This window comes from Mirounga angustirostris, unplaced genomic scaffold, assembly GCF_029215605.1.
Source record: "Mirounga angustirostris isolate CCGP_5_RB_7025 unplaced genomic scaffold, mMirAng1.0.hap1 SCAF_4, whole genome shotgun sequence".
NCBI lineage: Eukaryota > Metazoa > Chordata > Mammalia > Carnivora > Phocidae > Mirounga > Mirounga angustirostris.
In genome coordinates, this window is record NW_026991712.1 from 159,036,028 (window position 1) to 159,049,506 (window position 13,479).

The 13,479-nt window shown below is 43.3% G+C and overlaps 1 protein-coding gene and 1 pseudogene across 2 annotated transcripts; one reads left to right on the forward strand and one right to left on the reverse strand.

Annotated features, from left to right (window-relative positions):
- Nucleotides 1-958: 958 nt before the first annotated feature.
- Nucleotides 959-7,006, reverse strand: EXO5 (exonuclease 5). Of its 2 annotated transcripts, XM_045870777.3 has the most exons (3): nt 6,853-7,001; nt 6,140-6,308; nt 959-2,454 (listed from the first exon to the last, which is right to left on the reverse strand). In XM_045870777.3, the coding sequence occupies exons 2-3, from the start codon at nt 6,168-6,170 to the stop codon at nt 1,322-1,324; spliced, it is 1,164 nt and encodes a 387-aa protein (XP_045726733.1). In that variant the 5' UTR covers nt 6,171-6,308; nt 6,853-7,001; the 3' UTR covers nt 959-1,321. The 2 variants fall into 2 exon arrangements, with proteins under 2 accessions (XP_045726733.1, XP_045726734.1); XM_045870778.3 differs by lacking the exon at nt 6,140-6,308 and having other exon boundaries at nt 6,853-7,006.
- Nucleotides 7,007-9,901: 2,895 nt separating this feature from the next.
- Nucleotides 9,902-12,157, forward strand: LOC123841095 (adenylyl cyclase-associated protein 1-like; annotated as a pseudogene).
- The last annotated feature ends 1,322 nt before the right edge of the window (nt 12,158-13,479 follow it).

Below are 13,479 nucleotides of genomic sequence, written 5' to 3' on the forward strand. Positions count from 1 at the left end.
GGAAACCCCACCCCTGCCAACTCTTCTCTCCCCTCCATCTACTTATGCAAATTCTCCAGTAGTGTCTGCATAAACAAGCCTTTTCCTTCCAGGTGATATCCGTATCATTCTTTCCTCTGACCTCTTTGGTGATGTTTACAGTTAAGGGCTCCACCGCCTCCTAAAATGCACTGAGATTCCTCTCCACTATCTTCACGTTTTCCTTAAAATGTTTTTAATTTTGGGCGCCTGGGTGGCTCAGTCAGTTAAGCGACTGCCTTCGGCTCAGGTCATGATCCCGGCGTCCTGGGATCGAGCCCCACAAGGGGCTCCCTGCTCAGCGGGGAGTCTGCTTCTCCCTCTGACTCTACCCCCTCTTGTGCTTGCTCTCAAATAAATAAAATCTTTAAAAAAAAGTTTTTAATTTTGTTGGTTCTCCCTTTAGAAAAAGGGCACTGTACCGTATGTAACCTTTGGGGACTTATCCTTTCATTTAATATTGTGCTAAGATTCACCCATGTTGCACGTCATTGTGGCTCATTTATTTTGGCTGCTATACATTACCCACACTCTCCTGATGATGGGCACCTGGATACTTTCTAGGTTTAGGTTTTGCTGTTGTGAAAGTACTACAAAGTATACTCTTCTTCATATGTGTAAGAGCTTCCCTTGGCCTACCCCTAGGAGTGGTATTGTAAGGTGTAAATGTTACATGTTACTTCATGTATTATATTTTTTATATCTAATGTTTTCATTTTTTATGATCTCCTACTCCTGCTTCATTTTCCCTTATTTCTTTGAGCATATTTATTATGCTTATTTTAAATTCTTGGTGTGCTCATTCCACTAATTCTGCTTCAGAAATATGTTTATGTTATGTACTTAAAGGCTTGGAACACCATACAACTATTTATAGTGGTCATCTTTGAAGGATTGAGATTATGGGGGGGAAAAAAATCAGTTCAACTGACCTGGACAGCATTTCATTTTATTTTATTATGTAAAATGTAGAAAGCCTTGACTAATAAAAAATAGGGAAGAGACTTAATAGAAACTTCAGAATCTTCTTAGGAAAGCAATGATTGCTGAAGGATACCTTTTGCTCAAGCCATGATGAGCAACTGTCTTCTTGGCAATTCACAGCAAAGTTCCAGAGACCATATAATCCCAGATTCCTCCCACTCACCCTTGAACCTTGGTCATAATTTAACTGGTTAGAATTTGAGGAAATATGAAAAGAACCAAAATAAGAACACTCTCCACGAAAGCCAAGCTCAACGACTGGTCCTCTTTTATTCTGCTGATGTAAGCTGAAGTTCCTGAAGAAGGCATACACTTCTACTCATTTCATTTTTTTGGCTTGGGGCTCTAGAATGGAGCTGGGCATCCCACCACCCTTCCTCCACTCACAGATATCTGCATAGTTGCATGTCCGGCACTTCCAAGCCTCCTCCACATCAACCCCTTGAGGCTCTCGGTGGCCCATCCAGTAGGCCATATAGTGCTGCACTTTGCCTTTCACCTCACTCTCTTCGAAGGCCACAATCTCTGTACCCAGCACAGTGGCAGTCTCTTGGTGGATGTACTCAATCTTCAGGATATCAATAACTGGGAGGTCAGACAGTGTTAGAGACAAGAAGACTAGCTCCATGAGGTCACCCAAGGACTTCACAGAGAAGCCTCCCTGCCGGGCATGCCTCAGCACTGAAGGTCCCAGCAGCTTGTCTGGACATAATTTTGTGTGGTGGATTAGGCTGGCACTGGTCACTTTCCCTTGAACCATGGCATCAAAGATGTATTTGTACAGGTTGACTTGAAAACAGTCTTTTTTTTTCTGGGCTTCCAGAGGGAGCATAGGGCGCCTGCGTGTCTTAAGTTCAGCCAGTTCCAGTTCCCCCTTGGCTGTATAGTGCAGCTCATCAATTACTCCAACGAGCAGCACACCCTCCACTTCTCCAAACACTGGAAACTCTCTGATGCGTCCTTCTGACTGCAAGATAGGAATCATTGATAATATATTCAGAAACTTAACTGCCCAAGCATCTTCTTTAGTACTGATGGGGATAGTCACAAGATCATGAACTTCTAGTTCTCTAGCTAGGTGGATGCTGGCACCAGAGTCCAAAACAGCTGCCTTCTCAGGAGCCAAGAAACCAGGAAGCTCCTTCTCATATACCATTTGCTGTTCACACCAATCCTGAGTACACAGGTCAGTGACATACAAATATTTAAGGTGGAATCGCTCAATAGGTGATGAGACATCCAATCGTCTTTTCCACTTTGGTAAGCTGAGCTTGCCATCCTTCCCAGGGAGTTCAGAAGAAGGGCCAGGCTTGCTAAGTGAAGCACTTGACTCTTGAGTATCTTCCAGGTCCAGATACTCTAGAAACTCTGAGTCACTCAAGTCTGAGAACCCTGAGGCCTCTGCTGACACCTCTTCCCCAGTCTCTGCCATGGCACAAAGCCCTGCATATCCTGTTAAAGAAATGTATTATCCAAATAAAAAATTTCTCCAAAGCACTGTCAAATTTTAATAAGGTTAAAAGAATCATGACTATTTACATTCTTTAAAGTAGCCTAGGGCGCCTGGGTGGCTCAGTTGGTTAAGCGACTGCCTTCGGCTCAGGTCATGATCCTGGAGTCCCAGGATCGAGTCCCGCATCGGGCTCCCTGCTCGGCAGGGAGCCTGCTTCTCCCTCTGACCCTTCCCCCTCTCATGTGCTCTCTGTCTCTCACATTCTCTCTGTCTCAAATAAATAAATAAAATCTTAAAAAAAAAAAAAGTAGCCTATTTTTTTAATTTAAATTCAATTAGCCAACATACAGTACATCATTAGTTCCAGATGTAGTGTTAAATAATAGAAGCCTATCTATTTATGACCAATTAGTAATGTAACAGATTTGCCTTGGCCTCAATCTCTTCATTTAAAAGGAGATTGAGGTCAGGGGCGCCTGGGTGGCTCAGTCAGTTAAGCATCTGCCTTCGGCTCAGGTCATGATCCCAGGGTCCTAGGATTGAGCCCCACATCAGGCTCCCTGCTCAGCAGGAAGCCTGTTGCTCCCTCTCCCACTCTCCCTGCTTGTGTTCCCTCTCTTGCTCTCTCTCTGTCAAATAAATAAATAAAATCTTTAAAAAATAATAATAAAATAAAAGGAGATTGAGGTTTGCCTTTTCTGCTTCAAAATTCTCCTGACTTGGGGGCACCTGGGTGGCTCAGTTGGTTAAGCGACTGCCTTCGGCTCGGGTCATGATCCTGGAGTCCTGGGATTGAGTCCCACATTGGGCTCCTTGCTCAGCGAGGAGTCTGCTTCTCCCTCTGACCCTCCCCCCCTCATGCTCTCTCTCTCTCTCTCTCATTCTCTCTCTCAAATAAATAAATAAAATCTTAAAAAAAAAAAGTTCTCCTGACTTGGGACATTATTTCATTATTTTAAGTGAGTACAGATCTTTGTAAATGTTGGGGCAATGTTGGTAAAACCATGTCCACTTCTACAATTCCTTCGATACAAAGTCCTTGACTAGGAAAATAAAATTACAAACTGTTCCTTGAGAAAAATCAGCTTCATAATGACTGTTTTTAAATGTAGCTCTCAGGAACACAGTATGGCAAAATTCAAAGACTAACTATAAATAAATACAAATAGATCTGCTCACACACAAATTATTGGCATGAAGTAATGAGAGAGGATGTTCACAGCAACATGTGGAAATCAGTTGCTTTTTATATTTGAGATATATCAAGGAAATGGCAAAGAGGAAAAGCTCTTGGTGGGTTCTATTTTACCCATACGGGACTTTACAAATTACCCTCCTAACATTACAGAAATTGGTGTTTCCCACTAAGTTTATTTTTTCCTTCCAGAAGAAATTAGCTTATGATGGAAAATCTCTGTCAATAAGCGTTATAAAATACCACTGTATTTGCTATAATAGTGAATATTTTATTGTGCAGTTATTGAGTGTCAGACACTGAGCCAAGTGCTTCACATCCAATACCTCACTACTCTACTGTGGACAGGTACTCTTTTTAAAACTTTTACTGCAAGAAATTTCACATATACAGAGAAATAGAACAATGAACACCTATATACATACAATGTAGATAAACAACTGTTGATATGTTGTTGTATTTGCATCTTTCATGTGTGCATTTTTTTTGGATTAGTTTGGCTATTTTAAAGTAAATTATAGATATCATAACATTTCAGGTATAAATGCTTCAGCATACATTTCTAGATAAGGACATTTTCCTACATTAACTACAATATTGTTACCACATCTAACAAAATTAATAATTCCCCAATACTACCATCCATACTCAAATTTCCCAACTGCCCTAAAATGTTTTGGATAGCTTTCTTTAAACCAGGAAACAAAGACCACACATTATGTTTGATTTGCTTTGTCTCTCAAACATTTTTAATCCTAAGAAACTAGGCAAATTATCCTGTAAAGATACTCTTCTTAAGCCTTCTTCCTAAACTCACATATCTAATCTAGCATAGAGACAAGACAAAACAAAACAAGGTTATGACCACTCCACCAGTATTTGACTTTGGGTGCCAGGAAAATAATCTGACACAGAATTTAAACTGATTGAGGTAACTTTGAGCCAAGTTTTCTCTTTGCTAATCTAATAAGCAATGAATAAATTGACTGCACCAACTCCCATATTAAAAGCTTAAGAATTGATACCTTGAAAATGGTATTAATATTAGTTATGGTTGTACCTAACTCATTTTTAAATACTCTAAGTGTCCCTAATGAAAGCAAACATAGATATAGCTGGAATAAAAGTTATTTGCAATGTAATACAATGTGAAGACTTCTGCTTATATCCTATAAAGTATAGGATAGTGGGAGTGGCACTAAATCCAAATCAATGGACCTTGAAAAAAATTTTTTTTTCCAAATATTTAGACCTGGGCTGTCCAATATGTAGCCATCAGCCACATGTGGCTATTTAAATTAACTAAAATCAAATAAAATTTAAAACTCAATTTCTCTGTTGCATTAGGCACATTTCAAGTGCTCAATAGCTACATGTGGCTAGTGGGTAGTACATCATAAGGCAAAGATACAGAACATTTCCCTGACCACAGAAAGTTCTATTGGACAGTACTGTTTTAGATTAATTCATGTGTGAGTATTAACTCCCAAAGAGAGAGTAAGTTCTTGAGGTATGGACTTTGTACTTGTTTTACATACTGAGAATAGGGTAGCCCTGAACAGGTTAAGTGAAATGTTTTGCAGAGAAGACACAAAAAGGGGGCATTCTCTGTGGAATTATTCATCTAAAAGAAGAAAACAATACACTGATGATGGACAATTTAGACTCAGATGTATTGCCTGGACTTTCCTATGCAGAAAAAATTCAGGCAAGAGCATGATGCAGTACATTGTGTCCCTAATGCAAGTTTGTATCTTTCTAACATGAGATGATTTTACGTGGCACAAAGGTCAACATTTTTAGATGTATCTCAGAATATAAAGCTATTAGAGTTTCCATCAAATGCATAATTTCATAGAGAGTGTTTCTTAGGACAAGTTTGGTTTTTAAATAAATGAAAGTAAAAAATTTAAAATATGACAATAACAATACAGGTAGTACATAGGAATGGCAACAATTATTAGGTGGTAAGTGAATGAAATAAAATATTCGGGAAATACCAGCAATACCAGTGTCAAGAGTCTGGGGTCCTATGGATCTAGATTCTAAACCTTATCCTGACTAGGTCAGTAGTATTTAGTAGGATGCTACTTGCCTCATGAGTATTCTTGGACAAGTTTTTCCTTTTCCTGAAGCTACTGACACTTTAGAGTACTCCTTCCAACCCTACTCAGCTACCCAAAATAATGATAAAACATTATATACATTCTAACATTCAACAAATGTGGATCTCCTTCCCCTTCCCAAGGAAGGGATGATAGTCTATCTATTCCCTCTGACAAATGAGATTAAACTTTAGGAGAGAGGAAACTTCTACTCCCCTGGGACTTGGCTGATCTTTCTCCTCACCAGGTAGTGCAGAATGCTAAAATGACACACGGCTAGGGGAGGAGAAAGGAGCTCTGAAAAACCAGGTCTGCACTGAGGAATCCAGATTAGCAACTCTGCGCCGTGCTGTGGCAAAACGGGGACTTTTGGTCCTTTCTCACCTGACCAGTCCCTCACATTGCAGCATATCATCCTCTCCGATCCCCTCGGCACAGGCTGTTGCCCATCCCAGATACTAGGTAACGCTTGCCCCTCTCCTGGATCAAATTCTCCATGACCTCTTCGTTTTCCCACAACCCGGATGTAGTTACTTAATCCAATCTCTGCTCCCTGCAAGCAAAAGAGTCAAAAATAACCAGAAGTCCCCCAGGAGTCCAAGATCAGTTCCCTCTTCCAGCCCCAAACCTCAGCCCAGGTGCTCAGCAGAGACTCGGGTGAGAGGCTTTTCTTTGATGGGATCCTGCTGCCTGTGGGGCTGCCACGACCTTCACCCTCAACATCCTGACTTGTTCGGAGCAGCCCAGACTTCTGGGCTCCGAGAGCGCTCGCCTTCAGCAGGGACCTTTCCAAGAGCCCCAAACAACTGTCGGCCCAGGAATTCCACGTCTGCCCTAAAGTTTACTGAGCACACCCCACCACGTCTTGGAGGAGCCGGAAATGACAGCAAGGGGTCGCCGGCCTCGGGAAGGGGTCCCAGTGGACCTCCGCAAAAAGTCCAGAAGCCACAGGAGCCTGGCCTGCGAGGGCAGACACGACGAGCCGCTGCCCGGGGACCGCTCCCATTCGGGGGCCGCGGGGACAGCGGGGACAGACCCCTGCGCTCCACACCACAGCCCCTCAGCTCCCCACACCCATTCGCCGGCCTTGCCCTAACCTTGGCTACTCCTTCGAGCCGCGGGCTCTTCCCGGCTCCGCCGCGGCCTCGGAAGCGCTGGCGGACGCTGCCCACGACCAGCAGGCGGAGCTTGGGCAGAGAGCAGCGGGGTTGGCACAGCCCCGGGTGGAAAGCACACCCAGAATGCTCAGCGGCCGCCCCAGACCCGCCCCCTCCCAGAGGCCTCAGCGGCGCCGCCTGGTCCTCGCGAGTCCCGGGCAGGAGCGGACTCCCTTTCGCGGCGGGGCGAGGCGGCCGCTAAGGTAGGGGTAGTGTTTGGGCAGGCCGTCCCCGCGCGCGCGGGCTGTGCGTGTGGCTTCATTCTGGACGGAACGGCGCTGTCGCCTGACCCGGAAGCTCTCACTGCGGCGGGGCTCCCGGCTAGCTGCAAGCCGGGGTCCGAGAGAGGTGTGGGCGCCGCCCTCTCCCGGCGGTGCACCGGCCCCTGTCCGTTCAGTGCTGCCGTCTTGGCTTTGTCTTTCTTGGATCCCGCACCACCTTGCTTCTCGCGCCGGCGTTCCCAGCTGAGAACAACCACGAACTCCCTTTGCAAAGATGCTGGCGCCCGTCTGTTAACCTTTATAAACACAGCTATATTCTGAAATAGGAAATAAAGGTAAATATTAAGTGTTGAAAAGATATGTCATCGTTAGATCAAAAACAGAAAAGCGAAAGTTCCTTTCCAAATACACTCCCATGCCCCCTTCTGGAGGAAACACACTAGCCTGACTTTTAGGACAGTCCCTTCCTTGCTTTTCTTTACAGTTTTATCACATATGGGAAATTTATTTTATTTTATTTATTTGTTTTTTAAAGATTTTATTTATTTGACAGAGAGAGACGCAGCGAAAGAGGGAACACAAGCAGGGGGAGCGGGAGAGGGAGAAGCAGGCTTCCCATGGAGCAGGGAGCCCGATGTGGGACTCGATCCCAGGACCCTGGGATCATGACCTGAGCCGAAGGCAGACGCTTAACAACTGAGCCACCCAGGCGCCCCGGGAAATTTATTTTACAATAAAGGGGGCATCACATAGCAACGGAGAAAAGATGGTCTTTTCGATGAAGGTTCTGTGACGATAGGGTATCCTTATGAAAAAAATATATGAAATGAGACCTCTTACCTTACTTCCTCACAAAAATCAATTCCAGGAGTATTAAAGTCCTAAATGTGAAAAGCTAAACTAGAAAGCTTTTAGAATATAATACAGTAAACTTTTGTTTGGACTTCAAAATAGGCAAAGATTTCTTAAAATACAGAATACTAGAAAGGACAGTTGGGGAAATTAAATGTGACTTGTATATTAGATAATAGTATCTATCAATTGTAAGTACCCTGGATGTGATAATGATTTTGTGGTTGTGTAGGAAAACGTCCTTGATCTTAGAAATATGAAAGTTGAGGACAATCTTTTTAATCAAGTGAAATGAGTAGGCATTGCTGGGTTGAGGCTGGAGAAGGTTTCTTCCTCCTCCCCAGTATAATCTTCTGTAGCCAAAATGTAACTTCCAAAGCCAGGAAAGCCTCTCCTCAACCCTTTCACACATGGACCTGTCTTCAAATGAAGTTTGCAGTGTAGGGTATGCTGCTGGGGGGAGCGAAGCAGGAGAGATTCCCAAGACAGTAGGATCATGTTCCCCAAGGCTTTCATTCTCAACACTGTGGGACTCAAATTTTAGGAAGTGATGCCCTTTCCCCAAAAGGCTGTATCCTAAGAAGTGTGGGCATGTAAGGCCCATTCCTATACAAAACTCACTGATACAGTTCATCCATCTCCAGGGATATCTGTAACCATGGAAATACTGTTAGACTCAAATGATCTGCTTGCCTCTCTTTCCATCTTTCCTTCCTCTTTCAGAGCACGGGATTTGTACCTCTAACATTGCACTGATTATAGTCTATCATATAAGAGTCTATATGATAAAAGTGTTTCTCTGTATGATTACTCTCTAGAGCTGCACTGTCCAATAAAGTAACCACTAGCCACATGTGGTGCTCTTGAGCACTGGAAATGTGGCTAGTCCAAAAAGATCTACTCTAACTACAAAATACTAGATTTTGAAGACTTAGTACCAAAAAAAGAAGAATGAAAGTAACACATAATTTTTATATTGATTACATGTTGAAATTATAATATTTTGGATATATTGGGTCAAATGAATATATTTTAAAGTTAATTTTACTTATTTTTATTATATTAATGTAGCTGCCAGAAAATTTTAAATTACCTATGTGGTCACATTTGTGTTGTGGCTCACTTGTATTTCTCTTGGACAGTGCTGCTCTAGGGCATCAGAGCCTAAGGGCAGGGAATTTATTTTGCTCATTTGTGTTCACAGGTGCTAGAACAATTATTAACATAATTTTTATATGCTCAAGGGAAGCCCATTGGCAATATTCTGCATTTGAAAATCTTTTCTTCCACATATTAAGATCAGCCTCTCTTTAGCCAAACACCTATTTCTGGTAATTGAAAAGGGCATTGCTTGCTTGGAGAGAGCCAGAGAAAATGGCCCTGAGGGAGGGGGAAGTGAGCTAAGGATGTCAGACTGTGCTAAGGATGTAAGACTGAGGCATGGCTCTTCTAAAAACAGTCAGCTTCAGATGTAGGACATTTGAAGCTTTGAATCAATTAGGGTTTATTCATTTATAAGAGATTGGAAACCCAGGTTTCTACAGCTTCAGGTGAGGCTTGATCCAGGGATCAAATAGTGTGACCAGAATTGAGTTTTCTATCTCCATTTCTTGGATCTTCTGTGTTTGCTCCATTTCTAAGCAGCCTCCCCCCTTTTCCACTGCCAGTAGCTTCCAGGAATATAGCCTTCCAGATTTGTGTCTAGTGGCAAAAAAAAGGAAGTCTATTTCCCTGATACCTCAAAGACAAATCCAAAAATTGTCCCCTTAACCCTGATTAATCAAACTGGGGTTATAAGTTTGCCTTAGCCAGAGTCTTACAGAAAACAGAGCTTAGAGCAAAGATTAGATTTTTTTTTCTTTTTCTTTTTGGAAATGCAAACCTATAGTAGCAAGGATAAGAAAAGGAAGTAAAGCAAGCAACAACTTGAAGCAAATTGAAATCGTGCACTATTGTATGACTATTGCTTCATGTTAACCCCATGGTCTTACACACTGATTCCAGAGTGATATTATAAAATTAAAACCCCATGTTGTCAGTCTTTGATTTTAAAAATCTTGTACAATAAGGCCTATCTCGTTATTTAGTAAATTCAGCCAAAAATTCAAGTGTTCATCTGAGAAGGCATAAATTGCGTGTAGTATTCCCTGATGATGTGACACAAATTTAATCTGGGAGGATAAGTAGGAGCTAACTGAACAAAAAAATTAGGCAGAACAAAGAAAAATAGCACAGTTGAGGACCAGAAACCATGCAATATATTGAATGGAATATTTACAGGACTATAAGATCTTTATGACTGGAGCAAAGTCTGCTTGAGGGGAAATTTGGGAGCCACTGCCGGAAAAATAGGTAATGCTCTATGCCAAGTGTTCTGTATTAAGAAGAATACAGAAGATGAAGTTTATCTTCAAGTTATGAGAACCCATTGAGGGGTTTTAAGCAATGTGATTCAATTAGATTAATTTTGATTAGATATGTGTTTTGGAATGATCACTCTAGCAGCAGTGGGGAGGATAGAAAAATGAGTCCAAGTCTGGAGGGGAGGCAGAACTCTGAGCAGGTGATACATTATGGCTGACATGCAAAATCTGGTAGACTGGACAGGGCAGTGGGCCGCCTGGAGGCAGTATCCCATGCCTCTGACATGCACTGTGGGTCTAGAGACAGTGCTCCGAGAGCAGGAGCTGCTCCATATGTGCAAGTATTTGACTCGCTGCTTGCCGGTCCTGTGGCAGAGTACCTGAAGATCAGTAAAGAGATTGGGGGAGATGTGCAGAAACATGCGGAGATGGTCCACACAGGTCTGAAGTTGGAGCAACCTCTCTTGGTTACAGCTTCTCACTGCCAGGAACCAACAGGCTTAATAAGCTTTCTGATTTGTTGGCACCCATCTCAGAGCAGATCCAAGAAGTGGTAACCTTCAGGGAGAACCGAGGCAGCAAGTTGTTCAATCACCTGTCAGCTGTCAGCAAAAGTATCCAGGCCCTGGGTTGAGTGGCTGTGGCTCCCAAGAGCCTGGTCCCTATGTGAAAGGAATGAATGATGCTGCCATGTTTTATACAAACCTAGTCCTCTAGGCGTACAAAGATGTTGATGAGAAGCATGCAGACTGCAACAAAGCTTATTTGAGTATATGGACAGAGCTACAGGCTTACATTAAGTTCTGTCCCACTGGACTGGCCTGGACCAAAACAGGGCCTGTGGCAGAACTAAGTGGATTGCCATCTGGCCCTTCTGCTGAATCAGGTCCCCCACCACCTCAACAGACCCTCCCCATAAAAGTCCGCACCATTTAGGCTCAGATGAGTCTGCTTCCCACTCAGCACTGTTTGCACAGATTAATTGGGGGGAGAGCATCACACATGCCCTTAAACATGTATCTGATGACATGAAAACTCACAAGAACCCTGCCCTGAAGGCTCAGAGTGGTCCAGTATGAAGTGGCCCCAAACCATTCTCTGCACCTAAACCAGGAGTCAGTCCATCCCCCAAACCAACCACAGAGAAGGAGCCAGCTGTATTTGAACTGGGAGGGCAAGAAGTGGAGAGTGGAAAATCAGGAGAATGTTTCCAGCCTGGTGATTGATGACACAGAGCTGAAACTGGTGGCTTACATACACAAGTGTGTCAACACGACATTGCAAATCAAGGGCAAAATTAACTCCATTACAGTAGATAACTAAGAAACTTGGTCTGGTGTTTGATGACATGGTAGGCATTATGGAGATAATCAATAGTAGGGATGTCAAAGTTCAGGTAATGGGTAAAGTGCCAACCATTTTCATCGACAAAACAGATGGCTGCCACATTCCAAGCAAGAATTCCCTGGATTGCAAAATAGCTACTGCCAAACTTTCTTTTTTAAAAGATTTTATTTACTTATTTGAGAAAAAGAGAGAATGAGCAGTGGATTGGGGTAGTGGGGGAGGGAGAAGCAGACTCCCCGCTCAGCAGGGAACCTGACTCTGGGCTCAATCCCTGGACCCCTAGGATCATGACCTGAGCTAAAGGCAGATGCTTAACTGACTGAGCCACCCAGTGCCAAATCTTCTGAGATGAATTTCCTCATTCCTGCAGAAGGCAGTGACTTTAGTAAATTCCCAGTCCCTGAGCAGTTCAAGACCCTATGGAATGGGCAGAAGTTGGTCACCACTGTGACGAAACTGCTGGATAAGCGAAGTGCCACTGGGTCCTTTGCCCTCTCCCTCACACCATGGGATAAATCTGTATCAAGACGGTTCTTTTCTAGATTTCCTCTACCTGTCTGCTCTTAAACTGCTTCTCTGCCCTGAGAAGCACAGCTACCTGCCTTCACTGAAATATACCTCAGGCTGAGATTTGGGGCGGGAGAGCAGGTCAGTTGATCTTCTGCAGGAAGGTGCGGGAAAGCTTTTCCCTATCGGCTCAACCACACCACCAGTCCATTCTTAAGGAACCGCACACCAGGACTGGTGTGTTTTTAGCTTTCAGCCTTTGTGGGCTATTTGACCAACAAACAACCTTTTGGGAAGAATAAAGCAGTCCCCAAGGATTAACAGATCAGAATGTTCACACAAGTTCATCTTTTTCTAACAATGAGCATGAAGTTAGCAGAGGCTGGTGTGATTCTAGCTGATTCTTCTAACCAAACTAATTTTTCACTGTTGACAAGTGAGGCAGGGGTTGCACCGGACCAAAGGCTGAAACTTGGCCAGCTAGCATTCCAAGCAAAATTATTTCCCATAAGCATTCCTTTCATTCTGCGTTCCGTCCTGGGTCTGCCTGAACCTGCGAGAGTAGGTTCTCCTGTGTGAGCGGCTGCGGCAGTGCCCCGCACCCAGGCCAGTTTAAGGAGTCTTGGCCCCTTCCTTTCACTGGGATCCCTGCCCAGCACCTTCCTATAGAGACGACTTAAAACAAGAAAAAAAAAAGAAAAGAAAAAAAAGAAAACACACCATTCCAAGGAATCTGGAATTCCTTCCTCCTTCCGTGCTAGGTGCCTGTCCTCCACCTTCACTGCCTCCTCTGCCCCGTCATGCTCAACTGCTTTTGGTTTCTGTCTGGGCACCTGAACAAAGGATGAAAATCTCCACTGCAGCCTGGTTTTAGGTCTTATGTAAGAATCTTGCACAGCACTGCTAATGTAAATTACACTTTTTCTCTCTAGGACACCTACCAAAATATGCTACTTTTTTGGTGGGAAGAGATTGTCCTGTGTCTTTGACCCACTTCCCGAGGCCTGTAGAAATAAAACTTTATGTACTTAAAGTTATACAGAAAATAGAACCAATTAATAACTTAAAAGTCCAGATTATAGAAAAACCAGTTGGAACCCTATTTAAGCAGTTAGGACGTGCTAACAGCCTAATTAAAGAACTGACAATGGGAATGGAAAGGGAGATAGTGAAGAGATCCCAAATAGAATATATAGGACTTAGTGACTGAGGGAGGTGATGGATGAGAAGAGGAGGAAGTTTAAACTGGAGAATTGGATAGAGGGTGGCACCACTCC

Coding starts and splice junctions, on each gene's coding strand:
- EXO5 (XM_045870777.3), bottom strand. CDS start 6,170: ATGATATGCTGCAATGTGAGGGACTGGTCAG. Junction 2,455..6,139: donor CAATGTGAGGGACTGGTCAG/GTGAGAAAGGAC, acceptor TTTCTTTAACAG/GATATGCAGGGCTTTGTGCC.